Consider the following 20,278-nt stretch of genomic DNA (forward strand, 5'->3'; position numbering starts at 1 on the left):
ATGGATCTTTATTGCTCAGTTCTGCTTTTGACAGTCACATCAACTGCTCCTTCTTCCTGGTTTGGGGTGGTTTTTTCTTTCTTTTTCCTGTTTCCAAAGTGTCTGACTCCAGGTGATGTTAGCTTGGTGTTAGATTGCACAGATGTCACACGCTGCACGTTCATTATTACAGATGCATCTCCTATTCCCAATTCCTTGTGTGGCAACAATAATACTGGGTTATTCTGGGAATGCTACAGAAGTGTTAGCATCTGAAAAGGGGGATCAACGCTTTGAGTTGAGTTCCTTGAAACTGGATTGTGCAGCAGCTCTGAAAAAAGTTGAAAGAGATGAACCTGCGCCAGGTGGAAGAAAGAAACAAATGATCTAACAGATTTTCCTGAGGGATTCAAACTATTTTGCATCATTGTTCTTGCACAGTTTGGCAGGACTTAATGTGCATAGATTTTTTTTTCCCCCTTTTCACTTGATTTGTCATTATTAGCTGAGGACAAAAGGGAATTAAGTTCATTCAGAAAGTCCAGGTCTCCCTGGAGCAAAATTTGCTGTTATGTCCCTTGTCTTGCTATCAATAGGTTTTAACCCCCTAGGTGAAAAAAAGCAGAGAACAAGTTGCAGTGTACATTGGAAAGTGAAGAACTTCTGTTAAAACACTTCATATATCCTTTTTTACAAAAAAATCCAAAACAAACAAAACAGTAAATCTGTGTGTTTCCAGAAATTTAATTATCCTCTAATTATACTCCAGACTCAAAGAGATGGCATGTAGTCTGTGATCTTGCAACCTGAGATGTAACATCTGAAGGAGGATGTTTTCTTAGGACTGAATTTGAGCAAATACTGTTGTGTGCCTGCATAAAGTTAAAGAACAGTTTGCATTATGTCTTCTTGGAAGTGCACACAGCCCAGATTTAGAGCAGTAGGTAAATATTTGTTTAAATGTGTCACTCTACCGAAAAGTTATAAATATGTGCTTAAGGACATTCCTACTAGATCATGACCCCAATCAAAGGAGTGGGCAAACTCTGCTAACTGGGGGCAGGGGGCACAGGGTGTTTTCACCTTTCCTGTACTCTCTGATACAATACAGTCCAGTTTTATTTAATGCTGATCTCATCCTAGGAGTAGCCACACTCAGTAAAACTACAGATTTTGAAGAATGCCGGGGGAGAGGGCACAAGCTAAAAATCAGTAGTGTTAGCTACTTTTTCTGCATGTCAGCCTCTGTGATTTGGTTATTTGGAATATTTGGATATACCATATTTGACATTAGAAGACTCTTTTTATTACAAAGTAAGCTTATTTTTAAACTATAAACATTTTCACTTTTCAAATTTCAACAGAAATATAGATTTCTTTTTTAAAAACAAAATTTAAAGGTAAGTCTAGATTTCACCATTGCCCTAGGTTTTTTGTATGTATGATTGCAAGGAAATAATACATGATTCATATGTCTTAGCAGATAATTCACCTTTTTTTTCAGTGACTGGATTGATACAAGTGGTTTGAATTTGACTGCAGAGTAATGGCCTGCACACCGTACCAATTGCACTGTGTTGGTTTTGCTCATGCTTCTTACACAGTTCAAAAGAAAAACTCATTTTGCTACCAATTAAAAAAAAAAATAAATTAATGTAGTACAGTTTTCATGACTGCCTCTGGAATCCTGCACTGTTGAAATGGTGTTAAAAGTATTACATTTCATGCATTTAAAAAAAGTGTAAGTGCTTATGAAGTTGGAGGGCCTAGTAGTGTTTTTAAAGCAATGTGTGTTGAGATATTGTGATTGTGTTTGTAAGTTCTTTGTAAGTTCTTTGCTACCAGGAATTTTGGTGTGGTCACTGCTTGCAGGGAGTGACACAGATGCTGTGTCACTCCTGTCGTGAAAAGATAAGTAATGCAGTCTCTGATGCAAAATGTTAGGAGATAAAGAGATAATTCAGGCTTTTTTTTCTTCACCTCTGATACTATAGACAGTTTAGGAGCTACCCTCTCTTTCTGGGGACGTTCTTTGGAGCTGAAGTGTGTGATTTACAGAGGCAGTCCTAGAATAAATAAATCATCTTTTTTATTATTATTTTTATTCTTTTATAATATTCAAGAAATCTCTCTGAAACAGCTTTTTTTAAAATGATGAAGCCTTGGAAAATTGTTTCATGTCAGCACCATCTGAGAAAGAGCAATAGTTATAGTTAAATGTTAGCACAAAAGAGTAGCTTCTGCCCAAGCAGCCATAATTTTCCTCTGTTAATGTGGTCGCTAAAAAGATGTTAAATTCTGCCTGTCATAGCAAGAAGGATTTCAAAACAAAACCAGGAACTCCATTTTAGTGACCCACCTTGTACTTCATCTGCAAGTAGGACAAATAGTTGGGGATAATAGTCAGAGATTTAAAACTGAGTAGAGGAAAACTAATTAGAAGTGAAGAGAGAAATCTGTGTAGGTGATATACAGGAGGATGCTGAAGGGATAAGACAGGGACCAGGGGTTGCCTTCTTATAAATATCCCTTTTAATTTTTTTTTTTATATTATATAGCTCTGTTTACACAAGTTCAAGATGTTTGCTAGATGAATTGTTCCCACAGGAGAAGTCCTGCTTTCACTTTTCACCCAGAACATTGTTGTCACAGGGATTTTTTATAAACCATGCAGGATTTTTCAGTGAAAGGGATGAAAAAGTGGCAAGTAGCAAAATTTATTGAGTTGATTTATTTGATTAAATAAGTAATAAAATTTTCATAGTTGGGAAAGTATAAGATAATATTTCTAATCATAAGATTTACAATATCCCTGATCTTAAACTATATTTTCATTGCCATTTTATTTCCATCATAAAAATTCTACTTTATCAACCCCAGAACCAAGGAGGGAGGTCTCCTGAAGCATGTATTTTCTCTTTGTGTTTCTCTGGCTAGATTAGTTACATTTATTATTCATGGGCCATCCACATTGTTTAATTTTACACCTAAAAGTTTTTCTAAAATTCTACAGCACAGATCTGAATTCTCAGAAGGTCAATTTAAATAATAATTACTTTGTTATGACTGCATTGGTATGAGCCCTTTTAATAACCTGACAGCTCTGCCCCTGATGTACAAGACAGGGTGTGGCTGTACAGACTGTGATGGAAACAGTTGCACAGTTTAGCAGGAAGGGGTAGATCGCAGCAATGACATTATTATATATGGGAAGAAGAAGAGGGCACTTAATTGCCCTAACACCTGACAAAGGGAGATGGAATGTCTGGGCTCAGAGCCTGACCTCTGGTCCAGACATCGTTAGACATGATGAAGTCTGAATGCAGGAGGTTAAAACTGAAGTTGCATTGCTTTACAGCAGTGAGATCCTTGTAATATTTAAGTGTTTCAGAGAGTAGGTGTTTGAGGGTTTGAAATTAAAACTAAAGATCGTCACACACTGTTACGAAACAGTTTGTCAGCATTCCAAAGTACATTTCAGTAACTGGATTGTTATGTGCTGAGCAGCCTTAGAATTCCCATCTCACAGAAGCCAGGTGCCTGCAGGCTCTCGAGGGAGCAGGCAGACTTGATACCAAATCAGCAAATTGTATTTAAAGTTGTGAAACTCCTGCAGCTGACCTGCTTATTTGCTTACTTCACATTTATTCCTGTGTGTCCATTGGATTGTCAAGGCACTCCTCTCTGCAAATCTTCAGCAAAGTTCCAGCTCCAGAACAAACTCTGTCCTTTTCTCCTCTGTAAAGATATAAATATAAATAAGGTGTGGCAGCATCTGTAGTGATATTTCCTTACTCAGAAATCAGGACTGGTGGCTTGAAGGAGAAATTAATTCCAGATCTGCTAATTGCTTCAGCAGTAATTGAATACTGCTTGCAAGTTAAGACAATCTCCAGGGCTGTGTCAACAGAGAAGAAGGTGATCACATAAATGTAAGGCATGTTTGAGATATATTAAGTTTAAACTACTACATTAACCTTTACCCAGAAATTTCATTCCTAGCAGAACCCCTTTTAAGAAGTGTAAGGGTTTTACTCTATTTATGGTTCTCAAAAGATTTCAGGCCCTGCTGGGTTGATTCCCCCAGGTCAAGGCTACCAAAGTGCACAGTTACTGTCATGAAGATCCTACCCCAGGAAAGAGGCTCCAGCCCTGTAGCCATGAGAAATTAGAAGAATGCTTCTGTAGATCAGGAATCAAGAGAGTGATTTAGTACGGAACACAAGCTTTTTGAGAATTTCAAGAACAAATTAAAGGAACATTACCCATGTGAAGTTGGTGATGGCATTGTTTCCAGTCTTGCATTACCTCAGTAAACTGTTATCTACTTCCTATTTGTTCCATGTCCTCGCTCACAAATAACATCTGAGAAGACAGAAATGCAAAACTTTGAAAGTCTGTATTTCATCCCAGCTTAAATCATCAACATGTAATAATACATTATAAACCATATGTATTACTTGCCCTGTTTGGAGCTCTAAATATATGCTGAAGAAATATTACAGAGATAAAATATTTATGAGAGCCAATTGGTTAGATAAATGGGTGACCAAAAAGTCAGTGATGAGGGAAGGAAAGGAAACATGGCCCCTCTGGAGAAACTCCATCTAATATCCCTAAGCCATATGATTTCTAGTTTTGAATGCACAGCAGCTGCACAATACCTGAAAGAATTTGGTGGTGTAACTGATATACAGTCAGCCCTGGAAGGAGCTTCCAGATAGGCAGGCTGATAAAGGAACACAAAAATATTTGTTATAGACTGTGGAAGGAGAGGAGAGATAGGGCAATATCTCTCACAACAGTTCAAACTAAACCAAAGCACAGTGAGAGGGTCAGTGGAGAACAGTATTTTATTGTGAGGGTCTTAGATCAACTGACCTGATAGGTCTGCTCCATCAGTATTTGTGTTTTGGTGATTTACCTTCTTGTCAGGCTGTTGTCCCTTGTTTCAGCAATTCAGTTCTTACCAATTTGCTCTTAAACAAAAGCAAAGCATTAACTTAAGCTCGCAGGGCATGTAGTTCTGATGAGAATGGTAATGCTTTTAAGAGAAAATTACCCCCAACTGCTCAGCATTCCTCTGTCCAAGTATTTTAACTGGCCTGGAGAGGTTCCACAGAAAACCACTGAAAGGCTTTCCACATCAACACAAACATGATGTTCTGTGATACAATTTTAAATAGATAAATTTCAGCTACCAAGTCTAAAAATGGGCCATTTCCATTACCCTGATGAAAATAAATTGCTACAGTGATGCCAAAACCAGTAAATCAAATGAGCAAATAATCTTCAGGAAAGCCACAAGTGATCCTTGGTGAAGTATTTATGAATGATTTTGACTGAGGAGAGCAATATTTTTTAAGTTTTGAAGAAATGAATTGGCATGATTCAGAGGAAAGAGGGTATTTCAGAGTAAGCACGTGTCAGGAGAATGGTGGGGCTGTACTGATGTGACAGGCCTGAACAACAAAAGTGAGATTTTACTGCCTATTTTCAGACAAAGAAAAATAAGCAACCGGCACTGGGTGAACCGACAATTTCTCTTTATTCTATGCATAGATTTTTGTTATCAGTGATGATCCACATGATGGCAGGAATCCAATATGGCATTTGAAACCCTAAGCAAGTATGTGGACAGAGTAATGAAGTACAAGAATGTTGTTCATATTTTTTTTCCTGTACTGTGTATATTCCATATGGGAATAAATTTTAAAAAAAGGAAGGGATCCCACAACAGGAAGGAGTATTGCTGTATTCCTTTCCTAACCTGCCCTGTGCTTCATATTTGTAATAAACATTAAAAAGACATGTTTTTTTATTCCATGCAGTTATATTTAACCTACAACAATGCTTAACATTGTTAAGCTACTCTTTCAACCTGTTCTGTTTGTTGAATGTATTGACAAGATTTATCAGCAACTTTCCATGTGAATCCCTGCGTAGATGGTCAAGTGTGAGTACAGAGGCTGCTTAGAGACAGATTGTGAACATATTGAACACTATGAGTTACTCGTGTCTATATTTTGTGTGACCAACAGATCCATGTTTTGTCTGATATGTTTCTGGTTTTGCAGTTTGCAATTTATGGGGTTTTTTAGTATATGGTTGTTGTATTTAAGTCAAGGGTCACTCCTTCAGATTTCCTTTCTAAATGGAAAAAAAAATATTTCTCATGGACATTCTGATAGCAAAAATTAGTATGGATTTGTTCTAATGTTATCACAGTATATGATGTGGTCCCTAAAAGCCATGTGTCACATATAAAAGTTCAAGTCCATATCATCAGGTCAGGTTTTAGCGCCTCCCCCATCTTGGATTTCACAGTGGAATAAAATAGTAGCCCACTGCAAATCCTGCTTAAATGCAGTATGCTCAAACAACAGGTGTGCAAGGTAATTGTTTTCTCGTCATGGTGCATATTTCACACTCTGTAACTCTCAAATGAAATACCAAAAGAATGTATAAAATTAATTCAAAGATTTAAAGGGCTCTGTCTTGTGGTAAAGTGGGAATCTATTCAAATTCTAAAGTGCTACAGAATTATAACCTTTATTATTACGGATCTTTGATTTTCTTTTTATTGCATTAATGGAGCTAAGTATGTAGTTCATTTTTATTTTCTTAAAACTTTGAGATTTAAAGGAAGGATAATTATGCAAAAGTATATATGAAACAACAATGGATAAAGGATTCATTTCATCTGTTATTACACAATACACATAAAACTTCATTTGTATTTTTCTTTATTACTGTGGGTTATTTAGGTGCAATGGCACTTTAAAGACATGAAGCAATACAGAATTATGACTCTTTTACTGAGAAATAGGTGTGCCAATAAGTGCTCTGCTTCCTAACATTTAAACTGTTCAGATTATATCAGGTCAGTGTAAATTGCTAGTAATGTAAAATTACACATTCCATCAAATGAAACAAACTAACATTATGCTAAGTGGGTTGAAGCACATAAGATTACTCAATAGGTATTTTCTGTTGCCATCTGTTATGAAGAAAAATAGTTTTCCTTTGATACATTTTATATTTTTTGTACATTCTTACAGATACTGCACATAGAAGAAAGGGTCAATAATTAGAATAAAATATTACTCATAATGAATCATAAAACACCTACGGAACCAACCCCATCTTTTAGTATTGGATTTTACTAATGCTCTCCTTTGTTTCCCAAATGACCTATCTTCTTTAATGATAGTTGGATACTGGTAGGATTCAAATTCTCATCCAAAGGCCATGACACTATTGACTAAATCTCTGTTGACTTCGCTGAGAATGTGAAATACTGTATTGCAAGATAAAATCAGCATGAGTTGCTCAATGAAACTGAAGAGTCCATTAATGCCTTAACTCTTAAATTACCATCTGGGTATCTCTCTTGATAAGGACAAGCTGAAAGGAAAAGTTACCTTTGTCATTAAATCTTTAACAATGTGATACTGACAGCCTTAAGTTTCTCTGTATTTTTAGCATTTTTAGACTGAATCCCTGCTCCTTTCTTTCTCTAGATGGGGACAAGCTGTGTTCCATTAGTCACTAAGTGATGTCTGGGTGCAGGAAGGGGCAGCGATTTGTCTTTGTCCTGTGTGCATCACAAGGGCATCTTCAACATTATGAATTGAACTCCATCTTACTGCATTAGAAGTATGGAAAACAGACTGCCAAAGTAATGGCATCATGAATTAATATCAGTGCTTTAAAAATCCCAAATATACACCCACTCTTCAGTTCATCTTTCTGGTATACAATTTCAGAGATGAGCTACTTAATTTTGTAGTGTTTTGATCCTAAATTTTTATATTCAGTTGTATTTTAAAAGAAGAAATGCTCAATTTTTTTTTTTTCTTGAGTTTTCTATTACTTACTGTTAACTGTTTTTCTCTAAATATACCTTGTGTACTTTTCCTGTGCAGTAGATGCAGGCACAGTCACAGGTCTAGGCACAATTATTATGAATTATAGATACTGAAAGTGTGAGCATGAATCAGAGATTAGCAGTGTGTTTTAGAGGCTCACTTAGATTTATTCCAGTAAATGATCCCTAGGAGATCTTGACAATAATTAGAAATATGGGTACTCTCTGCCCTGTCACCAGTCTTCACCTGGTAGTAATTTGTTCCTGGGGGAATAACAAATGCTATTAACCTTTCATTTAGGTTTTTAGGTCCTTCATGTACATGGGACCAGAATTTCAAGTGTTCAGGCATTGTGCTGAGGTCTTCTAAAAATCTGGCTACTGCCAAAATGGGAGCTGATCCCTTTTGAAATTCCTATATAATACCTCCTAAGCCCTGTTTTTATCCACAGGGATAAAAATGATCAATTCACAAGGGCACAGATTCCTAGTCAAGAGCTGGTTGGCACAGCTGCTTCTGAGCAGAGACAGCTGCTGAGAGGGTTTTCAGCTCTCAGCCACCTATGCCAGAGGTAAAGCTCCCAGCCTGGGCCAGGCTGCCTCTGGCTGCAGGGTGGGAGAGGGAATTTTTCCATGCCATCCCATGCCACGCCTAGCCCTAGCCCTCCCAAGGCCAGTCCAGGTCCTAAATAATGCCTCGAGGGCACGGTGCCCTTCCTTGCAGTAGCACAGGTTGGCCCAGGAGCAATGACTGGCATTTCTCATTTTCCATCTCCTGGTGTTCCTGCTGGCTGGGGCAGTAGGAGAGAGGTGCAGATGAATGTGGACAGTGCAGGGCTGTGTCCTCGGGCCATCCATGCACCCTCCTTGCTGGTACCAGCACCAGCTCTCCCTCCTCACCTGTGCTTCAGCCTTACTAAACTTTACTTGGCCTGCACAGCCAGGCTGATGGGGAGATCTTTCCATGCTTTTTCATCACTCCAGAGTAGGCTGATGGAATTCCAGAAGGCTACAGCCAAGGTTTGAGCTGCTTATTGAGATCATCAGGTCTCCAGGGTTGCGCTGTGTCCTACACAAGCCCTGTGATTTTGGTGTATCAGGATAAATGTTGCAGAACTTGAACTGCCATTTGGAGGTCTTGTGGTCAGATTTGGGACTTTCAAGAATGAAATGCCACTGGAAATGCACACTGTGACCCTCTAGAAGCTTTATTTCTGAAACGCAGCAAAAGTTTGGGAGGTCTTCGGGGCAACTCTTGTCCTGGCAGAAATTCTTTGCATTTCAGTAGGAGAAGTGAGGCCAATAATTTCTACCAGCTGGGAATCTACCCATTTATTCTTTCTAAATCATGCTTTTAAGTAAGTGTTTTGAGGAAAAGGAATAGAATCCAGTACTTTGCATCCAGGTTTTCAAGAAAAGTCTCTTCTTATTAGAAATTATTCTGTCAGAGACAAAACCAATGCATTAAAGTTGGAGAGAAAATATGTATGTAAAAGCCTTAACCTAACAATAAAAGATTTCTTGCAACTCTCCTCCTACTTCTAAAGTCCTTTCAATCCATATGACATTTCAACAATATTGCACACACAAAAAGAAAGAAAAACAAAAAAAGAGGGTGGAGGAATGGAGAAACCTTTTATTGCATAATACTGAAGCAAGGAAAATATGGCTTGTTCAACATTAACCTTGACAAATTCGTGCTCTTGTCATTTAAATGAATGAATCTTTTCAGTGTCTAGATTGCTGGACCTTGGGAAACAGCAGTGAGGAAGGATTGTGAAAATAATGCTCATCTCTCTTAATTTTTTTTTTTTTTTGAGTAAATGAGTGATTTCAATGAAATCCAAATAAGGATGAATCTGCTCACTTGAATCCCCCATTCACAGCCAATGAACTTCTCTGTGAAACGGAGCTTGCCCTCCTGGGTTGCCATGTATTGATCTAAAACATCTTCCCTGAGCCTTCTCTCTCCTTTTCCTCCTACAGGCAAAAGGTTAGTGTTAGATAATAGTATTAATTTTCCAGACATCTGCACATGTTTTAATAGCCTTTAGAAGGTTTGAAATGGTTTCTGTTTGACCACCACAGGGCTAAAATGCCATTAAGACTTAGACTGTAGCAATACATAACAATCATAGCCCTGTAGTTCAACCTGGCAATAAAAAAGCTAATTTATTTTATCGGAGATTTAAATTAATGTGATGAACTTCTCTCTCAACAGGACCTGTAACACCACTCACTAAAAATACCACGTCCCTGCATATTTTCAAAACCAGATAAAAAACTTGTGACAAATCTTGTGTGTGTATTGTGGGTGCTATTTTGGAGTGTTCCCATGTGTGTTTGTGTGTCCATATAATACTGCTCACTGTTCCTGAGACCATCCTGATTTTTCTGTCATATCTTCATTCTTAGCCTCTTTTCTTCTGTCATCTGGCTCATAGGCTCAGCAAGAAGAAAGTGATTAATAGGGCAGTCTCCACTGTTAGCATCGGGGTTTGTTTAACAACTTGAGAGCTGGAATTTTCTTCTGGACAAAAATTATTGCTGCTTAGGTAAATTCAGTTGAAAATAGTGTTTAAAACAGACCTATGCATTTAATAAGGATATTTTTGAAAATCTGTGAAAGAAATATTTAGACTTCAGACAGTTATCATTTCCAAGTATATGCCAGAGGAAAGCTTCAGCTTATCCCATTATAAAGTGATAAAGCAGCATCTGATGGCAGCAGCTTCTGTGATAAAATGATCATGGCAGCACTGAGAACAAATCTAATAAGGGAATTGATCTGTAGATTCCAATTCTGGTAGAGCCAACATTGATCAACATAAATGTCAATAAGAAGATCTCACTGAGGTCTGCCTAATTCCTTTAGATTATTTTGGGGCATAGTCAGAAAGTGAATGTGAAAATGGATTTTAAACTGTAGGAATCACAAAGACAACGACTGATGTTATGCTGTGCTACCAGGAATGTCACTGACTGTCATTGTATGAGCAATTTAGCAGCATGTTGAAATTAGTGAGTAGCTTTTAATCATATAAGGATTTATAATGCAGTGACTGTTGCAGAAGTGAGAATTTTCCCTTCTGTTTTTATATTAAAGCATTTCTTAAATACAGTGAGATGATAAAAACCAGCCCACCTTTTTACTGCTGATAGCATGTGTAGGGCATGCCAGAAAAGATTAATGGTATAGCTCTTCCTTGTTGCAGGACTTCAGGATAAAGTTGTTTGCTAGACTCACTCTGACAATGCTGAAGAGTTAAAAACAAAGTGGTTTTGTTTGTGGACAGTGCAACAACAGGACGTGTGAGGATGTGCAGGATGTGCCTTTCACTCTTTGCTGTTGCCATAATCCACAGCACCTGCAGGCCCTCATTTAGCACAGTGGAATTGACACACTAAGTAGTATTAGATCAATGGGAAGACATTTAGAAAGATAGAAGACAAAATACAAATATGTACTTAATAAGAGGCTTGACTTCTGCACAACACTATTCTCACAGCATGGCTGTTTCACCATACTCCAAGGAGTCTTCCATTTCCAAGCTCGTTGAAAACATTTTTTCATTAATTATTCACGTTCTGAGTAGCTGATTACTGGGTCATTGATGTAAACTGTTGACTTTACGGTAATTACAAACCACAGGGAACTTTATACATGCATTTTCCTAAGAAATTAAATTAGCTCATTTTCATATTAATGCAATATTTACAGACCCCTACCATAGTGCTATTAAAATGAGAACTTTGGAATCTCAGTGTAAGTCTATCAGTGAAAACACTGATAGACTTACAAAATGAAAACTGGGATCAGAGGGGATTACTTTGTGTCTTTCAATGTAACTTTTATTTAAAGCAGTTTATAAAAATTAATAAAACTAAGGATTTGAAACAGGAGTAATTTTAGCCTTACATTAATGTTGTCAACTCTCTGAAGAATACAGAAAGATTATGCTATTTGTGTTTATGCATCAAATGCCTGCTTAATAATCCCAATTTATACCTTAGAATATAAGTTTCCAGCCTTTGGAGTTACTTTAGGTCTGATTAATTGAGTTTTGCCATCTCTGGATGGCTCAATAGTAATAGAGAGCTGTAAGCTTGGAAGCTCTGCAGCAGACACAAATGAAACCTTTGTTTTACTTTTTGTGCTGGAGTTGCCTTGTTAGCAGGTTTTTCTGATTTTTTTTAGCACCCTAATCTTCCATACAAATGGTTTAAGTATCGTGCCCTGGTACTTTGTCTTGGATGTTGCCTTAATCTCAGTAAACTCACCCAGGGGATTTGCCAGCAAAACTGACAAACCACTGTTGATTCCAGGGTTGGATTTAAAGTCTAACATCTTCCGTAAAGGTTTTTTAGAAAATTAGGTCTTGTAGGAGGGAAAAACAACAAAACAGATGGAAAATATCAAATTAGAACTTTCATGGAAGTATTTTTATTAGATTAATGGAAAATTCAAATCCACAAACTTCACTTGAAATTTAAGGACTAGCTGAAAACTTCCTTTTTTTAAATTTTTTTTTAATTTTGTACTCATTTAGCTTATTGAAATGCATTTGAAAGTTAATCCTTTAATATTCACTTATGTACAACACTTCTCCTATCACCACTGAGCAATACTGCATGTTTGTGATTGTTTCATGTGTTTTAAAGAGCTAGGGGTAGGATCAATAAAACTCTCCAACTGTTTGCTCAGACCGCTGTAAGAGTTATCCTGGGGCTCACCTTTCAGTGGGTTAACCCTTTCCTCCCACCAAAATGAAATACAACCAGCTATGGTGGTGGTGTTCTGTTGTAAGAGCTGTTGAGAGCCCTTGCAGCAGCATAAGGAGCAAGTTGAGTTAATGTCAGGCAAGCCCTAAGACAGAACAGAATTTGAAATGTGAATGTACCTGCTCGTACTAAATAACATTGTAAGGTGTAAGGGTGTAAGACTTCTGAGCTGCTTTGCCTGTTCCAGACTGAGCTGTGCAATGTTCCATGCTTTTTGTCAAATATCAAGTGTCCTCACTAACAGCTTGCTCTGTTGGAAATGGTACCTGTAGCACCAGAGAAATTTAAAAAATAGCTTAGTGTGGTGCATTAGCTTTGCAATCAGAAGCTGGATGTTCTTGCCTGCTCAGAGCCAGATTAATAACTTTTAGAGGTCTAAGTGATGAACATCTAATTACTTTACGTAACGGAGGAGTATTTTAAAGAGTCAAAGGGTGTTAGTTTCTCACTCTGGTTTTAGCCCCAACCCTGTAAATGGCTAAACGTGGCCCAAGATTAAGAGAAAGAATAACTTTCATAGAACCGTAGAGTGGTTTGTGTTGGAAGGGACCTAAAAGCTCATCTCATTCCAACCTCCCTGCCATGGACACGGATGCCATTCGCTAGGCCTGGTTTTCATTTACTACAAAGTTCACAGTGGTAGCCATGAAGTTCTGCTTATAGGAAGTGAATAGTAGGAAAGTAGGATATAATTATGAATTTTCTATTAAATATATGGCTTCCAGAGCTGAAAAAAAAATGATTATACCTTTGTTTGTGTGATATCAATTATATGCAATAAAGCATCAGGAATTGCTGTATGCGCACAGTGTACAATTGCAAGTACATTTCCTATGTTAGTCATTATTAGAATTAAATAAAATGGAAGCATCTTCTTGCACCTTTCACTTTTGCTTCATATTTGCCCATTTTTTTGTTGACAACCACTTGTTCTGCTCTCTTTAGAAGGCAGAATTTCCATATATCAAAAGCATATACGTTGCAAACTCTTATTTGTCTAAAGGCAAAATTGATTTCTACTTTCGGAGGTTTTATTATTTTTTCCTTAACTATACTTAATTTTCTCCTTAATTCCAGAATATTTAGTGAATGACAAGTTCACACTTTGTATTTTGAACAGTGCATGTTCTACTCTAGGTAACTTTTGGTGGGATAGGTGAGAGGTGTTCTCATTTCCAGCTAAACCTCCCCTCTGAAACGTATCTAAGGGCTACAAAAATCAAAATTCTGTTTAATGAAAGATTATACTTCTACATAAACTAATAATATGTAGATATCTTGCCTAATAATCTCTTTTCCTTCTGTGGCCTGCTGTCTTTATGGTGAAATGGAAATGTAAAGGTTTTCCCCACCAGCCCAATTTCAAAGGCTGGGGTATAGAGGGAAGCAGGCCAGAGTGTGCCTGTTCAGGTTTGTGATGCCCTGAAAAACGGCAGAGACAGGAGAGGGCCACAGACACCAAAAAAACATTTACAGCTCTGGCAAGGAGCAGCAGGATGAAAATGTCTCCTTGGTACCTAGAGAGAGAATTTTTTTCCTGTGAATGATGGGCTTTGGCTCGTGTGAGAAAAGCAAAGCCAATTGATTTAATAGCATTTAACTCATCCAATATTGGAGAGCTGTGTACTCTTTGGCATAATTCATTGAAAATTGTTCTGGCAATGCTGCAGACCATTAGATGTTTCAAAAAGGAGATGGGAACTGATAGATATTCTGCAGAGATAGAGGCAAGAGGCACAATGGTTAGGGGAGTCTCTGTAATATTGCCTCATGCCAGCAGGTAGTGGCCTTTTTTATCTTCCTAGAAAGTCTTAATAAGAATGCTGCTGGGGGAGGGGGAACTGGCCTGCTGGCTGATGAATTGGTTATCTGCCTCCCAGATAATTGTATTTCCTATTGCGCTTGATATAATAGGTTTCCACCTAAATTATCAATTGCTTTGTTTTTATTTTTCATGTGGGTTACGGGAGTTAATCTTGACATTGAATCACAAAGAGCACGGCCTGTTCTGCATCAATCCCTCGCCTGTTCACAGGTGAGGGAGGAGCTTTGCTGCTGTTGGTCACAGGCATCTGCAGAGAGGCCCCCTCTGTTCTGCCCTGGCCTCTCAGTACCCATTTTCTGGACAATGTGGGTCCAGTCAAACTAAGATGTAACAAACTTTGTAGTCCACACCTGCCCTGTAGTATTCAGGACAGGGTAATTTCCAAGAAAGTTGGCCCAGTCCATGCTGCATTCAGTTCCATATGGATTTTCAGGGCTGCACTCCAGTGATCCTGATGTTTCCTGTTTCCAGAGGGACCCAGGCGCTCCCCAGCACCTCTAAGAATTGCTCATTTTCCCCTTATCATTATATCGGGCACCAACAAACGGGGCAGATAACTTGGATTTATAGTTGTAACTCCTCAGTTCCATATTTAAGTATTCATTTAAACTAATGTGATCTTTTCTGTGGAAGTCGTTCTGTGCAGTGGCCTGCCTTTTGTTGCATTGTCTCATGATAGCATCAGCAGCGATTTTAATACTGTACAATTTTCAAGGCAGCAGTAACTCCTTGATCTAGTTATGTGACTGTCATCTGAAAATAACCGTAAAGGACACAGTACATTTTGTGTATCTGAGAAGAAATCAGAATGAAGATACATAGTTAGCACAATCTGTTACTTGATTTTAAATGCATCATTAATGAGTTTTTTTAGCAAATACTAGAGTTTTCCCCATTTTTACATTAGACAATGGAGAAGGAAAAAGAAAAATAATGAAAGAGAAACATTTTTTTCTTATGCTTTTCTTTTGTAATTGGATGACTTGCTTCAGTGCTGTGTGATTATATTTAATTAATGACCTCAAACTTTATTATGCTGTTTGTTAAAGCTAGTCATTGTGCTGGCCACCTCTGTTAGTTTATTTGCATATGTGTGGGGAGGAATATTCCCAGTGTGATGATCTCATTTGATACAGAAATATAATCACATTATACATCTCGAGAACACACTTTCCTTCTTTGTTAATCATTTTAGTCTGCTGATTTGGCTTTGGTACTGCAGTTTTACGGAGTCATTGAGTTTAACAGTGGCAAAGGTAACTCAAACACAGCATGACCCCTGTGCAGCCCAGCCCCTCCGGTCACTGAGCCACTGGGGAGGGACCCCCAGAACCCTGAGCTGTTTCCAGCTGGGCTATGATTGATCACTCGTCAAAAATTGTTTCTGATTCCTGCCTGTTCCAGCTGGGCTGACCTCTGCTCTTATGCCTGACACAGATTCTGTACTCTGTAAGTAACGCTAAATTCCATTGGATGACATTGTAGGGGAATACTTTTTTTCCCTTACTGAAATGTGTAAATGTTGCCATTTAAGTAATAAGTATTTTTAAATGCCTTTCTGGAAAAATGGGAAGACAATATTACAACTGTAAAATTCCTTTAGCACTACTTCTAGGATCCTTTTTTTCTGGGAAAATACATTTTCACTTAACAAATGTTCATCCATCTCAGATGTCCCCAGTCATCATCTCCAATGCACGGGTCTGACTATTGTAACTTCCACTAAAATATCTCAGATGACTGGTATCCCTGGAGAAAGTAACTAATTTGTCTGCAAACCACTTGTTCATAGCACCAGTGACTGTTGGTTCTGAGAACAGTGGAATTCTCTGGTGGCTCAGTGATGCAGTTGGAATTATTGTCAAGAGGAACAAGTGTACAAAGTCAGTAAATCTGTGACTTTGGGCAGGCATTTTACCTGGAGTTTAAATCTTTAACAAGCACCTGACAGTAATACCAATAGTAGAACTTTGAAAGGTGCATGCCGAATAACCAGGCATCACTGATGCTAAAAAACACATAGCCTGGATGTAGTTAATATTTATAATGAAACATATCTTGGATACTGAGTGCTTGCAGCATTTTAATCTATTCAGCAATTTATTGGACAATATATATTTATACAGAGTACTGATCATTGAAAATATTTTTCATAATCTCTCTGCAACAAACTACCTCCTTAATAAACCTAGATGAATATGTAACTCTTGAGAAATGACTCCCAAATTTATAATAAGTAGTTTTTAAAAATATTTCCTATATTGTGGGGAACAGAAGCCTGAAGCAGAGCATGCAGATAACAGAGGCTGTAGGAATGGCTGCCTGCTTTGTTCTCTAGCAGATTAATTTCTGCAGTGGGTACCCAGAGAGCAGGCTGGGGAGTAGCAGGGTGTAAGATATGGTGTGGCTCACATTTCAGAGCCCTGCAAAGAGCTACTGCTACAGTGTGTGGAGGGTTTTCTGGCTAAAGATTCTTGTTCTCTCTTTGGCCAGTCTTTTTGGATGGACAGGGTGATGGGGCACTCACACTGCCTTGACAAATCTCCAAGGTTTGCATCCCTCAGAGTCCCCTGGCAAAGCACCTGGCAGGGTCTGCGCCATTTGTTCCTCCAAGCAGAGGGGGTAAATGTGGTCTCTTAGGTTGCAAGCCTGGAGAATTAAAGGGAAAATGAAAAGAGCCTGATCCAAAGTTCTTTTTTCTTGGTTTTTACTTTTTTAGTCCATTTTCATTGATTTCAATGGACCGTGAGTCAGATCCATACTGCCTGTTACATGGTATGTTGGCCCAGGACTAACAAGACTGCAGATATTTCTTCTTTTGAAGTCATTGGCCAAGGCATTCACATAAATCATGGATTTTATTGAAACTGCAATTAAAACAAATCAGGCTTAATGCAGACTGAAAGCCCTAGAATTAGTGTACAGGTGAACATGGAGGGAAGAAGAACAAGCTTAGCCATCCTTCCAAGCAAAACTGAGAGAAGAACTGTGTATATAATCAAACAGCATGTGAATATTAATGCACAAAATCCTCTGAGTCCCCAGTTCCCTGATGCAATTATTTTCTATTCACATTAATTGTTCCTAACAGATGACATTAATGACTTTGAGTTAAAATGTGTGCAGAGGAGGCCTTCAGCAGATCAATGCTGGTTAAAAATAGGGTCACTTTTGCAATCATTCAAGCAAGGTGTAACAGCTCGTAAATAAAACAACATTAACATGTTGATTGATTTATAAATGTTAATTTTGTAGTTCATTTTTATGCTTTTTTCCTGAAACCTGTCAAACTCTATGGATAATGGTGAGACTCATATTCATTTGTTGTTGTTGTGTGTGAAGTAATGATAAGTTGCAAAGCAGTGACTAGAAGAAAAAGTAGAGTTTTTTGGATGACGAATGATCTGTCCTCCAGACAGGAAGTCTTGGACAAAGTAAGCACGAAGAACAACATTTCAAATTAGAACAAATCCTCTTTTACCTCAGGCTCTTCATTACCCTTGAAATTTAACAGCAGAGTTTGGAATTTTAAAAATGCTGATCTGCTGCATATCTGTCAAATACTTATGCTTTGCTCCTTCCCTTCTGCCCCCCCAGAAACTCCATTCACGCATCTTGGACCTCTCATCTGGGGATTTGCTTTCAGAAGTAGAACGAAACCGAAGCCTGGTGCAAGCTCGAAGTGCTGATGCTCAGATGCACGTGAGTGTTTGTGCTGCCCTTGTACCCCTCATCTGGAACCTCCTCTTCGCCTCTCAAGTCTGGTGTCAGGGAAGAGCCATAAAGCTGATCTCTGAATTGAAACCCCGTTGAGGCAGATAACAATACTTTTGCTTCCTTCTGTTCTCTGAAATTCAATATTGTGTCCTCGGTTGATATAGTGAGCAGATAGTGTCACTGTGTGCAAAAAAAGCATAAATCTTAGCAATGTCCCCGATACACCTTTTTGAGTATTGATTACATCTCAGAATCTCTGAGAAATGGTCAAGGAGCTTTTTATTAAAGCCCATGCCCCGTATTATTCATCCCATTTTTATGATATATTATGTATGAACTTTTAAAAATTCATGGGCTCTGCATTTTTTTTTCAGACGGAGTGAGCTTTGTGCTTATTTGGCAAAATGTTCTCCAGCGTGGCTTTCATGTTTCATTGTCAAAGAGAAAAGTAGCTTAAAAAACAAAAATCACGTACAGGGAAACAAAGAGTACAAGAACAGAACATTGAACCTGCATGTGCCTTTGATCTTGAAGTATAGTAGTGTCAACAAAAATGTAATCTCCCTTGTAATACCTACTTTAATGAAAAGGCATTGTTTCAAAGGTTCACAAAAATGCTAACAACCCTTTGCCATATATTTAATTAAGCCTTCAGGTTAAGTTGCTCTAATATAGAGTTTTGTGTCTTTAATGGTCTGATTATTTCAATTTTCTCTGATTTCTAGTGAAAATTACATTTTTAAACTGTAATACTACATTCAGGCCTTTTTACTCTAATTTCATTAAAGGTAATGACTAAAGAGTCATGATTACAAAAAATTAAAATTTCACCATGTCAGTTAATAGACCTATATGCAAGTTAAATGTATTTAATTAATGCATCATAAACATGCTATTCAAAGTACTTTCTTGGATAATTTAGAGAATAAAGGCAAATTGCAGGGGAAAACTCCACTCTTAAGTGATCTGAATGCAGTCTAGAAATTGAGTAGATACCCTACTTCATAATCTGGAGTGGCATGATATTTTTTGTACATTTTCTCCTCTCTTAAAGATGATTACAGTAATATACTGTTCTTTAGCCTTGCTTAGATAGCTCCATTTTTCCCCCTGCTGGAACTGTAGGACCAAAAGCCTTTCTCCTCTCCTAGGTGCAAAGGAAACAAAGTGAGAGGATGGAGAGGCTCTCAGACTAGCTGAAGATGACAGGAAGGCCACACTTGTCACTGTGCTTTGATCTCTTTCCTCCTACAGGAGATTCTTAAAGGAGAGGATTTACAGGCATCTGTCCCTTGAATGCTATGGTGGCTGGGACACAGCCCAGTGTAAGGGGCAGGAATTCCATGAGATGTTTTCCCAATGTCAGAGCCGAAATGCAGAGGAATAGCCAGAACAAGCAGGTGCTGCCGTTGGCCTCTGTACAGTCACCCTCACCAGGAGTGACACCACAACAGCTGAGGAAGCTGATGGCAGAGGGTTCCCCAGGGGTACCACAGTGCCAGAAATAAAGACTAATTTGTCTCAACAAAGCGAGAGAGTCTGCTTCAGAGCCAAAAACACAGGCATCAGCCTGCCTTTGATGCTGAAAGATGTCTTCTTCCCAGAGCCACTGGATTTAAAAGCTGTTCTGCCTGCATCCATTTGACTTCCTAGGAGAACATGTACCAGTAATTCCCAGAGGTGAAATGTGTTCTTGGTGCCTCTGAATGATTTTCCCATTCATAGGTTTTGCCTGTGACAAAGAATAATGATTTGCCCTGTAGTTAGGTTTGTCAAAAGCAGAACATTATGATGTCAGTTGAGCGATGAACATCTGTGCTGATGAACTCCTCAGCAGTAAAAATTCTACTCTCTCCCATTCAGCTGAAAAAAGGTTCAACCCCAGTAATAGTAAATGGGAGGAACATGGGGAATAAATGGAAGAAATCAGCAGAAGGCCAAAAAGCATGTCAGTGCATGCAAAGTGCCTACAAACTGAGTGTTGTTCCAGAGATTTCCATGAAGAAGCTGTGTCTATGGCAAACACAACCTTGATAATTGTTTTATGGATTCAATAACTTTAGATTTCTTGTTTCTTCCTGACTGTAAAGGTAAATTCTCCATTT

General features: G+C 38.2%; 1 protein-coding gene across 9 annotated transcripts in view; it reads left to right on the forward strand.

Moving 5' to 3' along the window:
- The window catches only part of NCKAP5 (NCK associated protein 5), a 380,374-nt gene that overhangs the window by 299,435 nt on the left and 60,661 nt on the right, over positions 1–20,278 (forward strand). For all 9 annotated transcript variants that reach the window (XR_001863945.1, XM_017740231.1, XM_017740229.1 and 6 more), the window contains one exon: positions 18,054–18,158. Coding sequence is in view for 8 of the 9 variants with exons in the window: in XM_017740231.1 (XP_017595720.1) it covers positions 18,054–18,158 (105 nt within the window). In the remaining variant the exon portion in view is untranslated. The remainder of the gene's footprint in view (positions 1–18,053; positions 18,159–20,278) is intronic.

The sequence above is a fragment of the Corvus brachyrhynchos genome, unplaced genomic scaffold (assembly GCF_000691975.1).
Source record: "Corvus brachyrhynchos isolate BGI_N302 unplaced genomic scaffold, ASM69197v1 scaffold126, whole genome shotgun sequence".
Classification (NCBI taxonomy): domain Eukaryota; kingdom Metazoa; phylum Chordata; class Aves; order Passeriformes; family Corvidae; genus Corvus; species Corvus brachyrhynchos.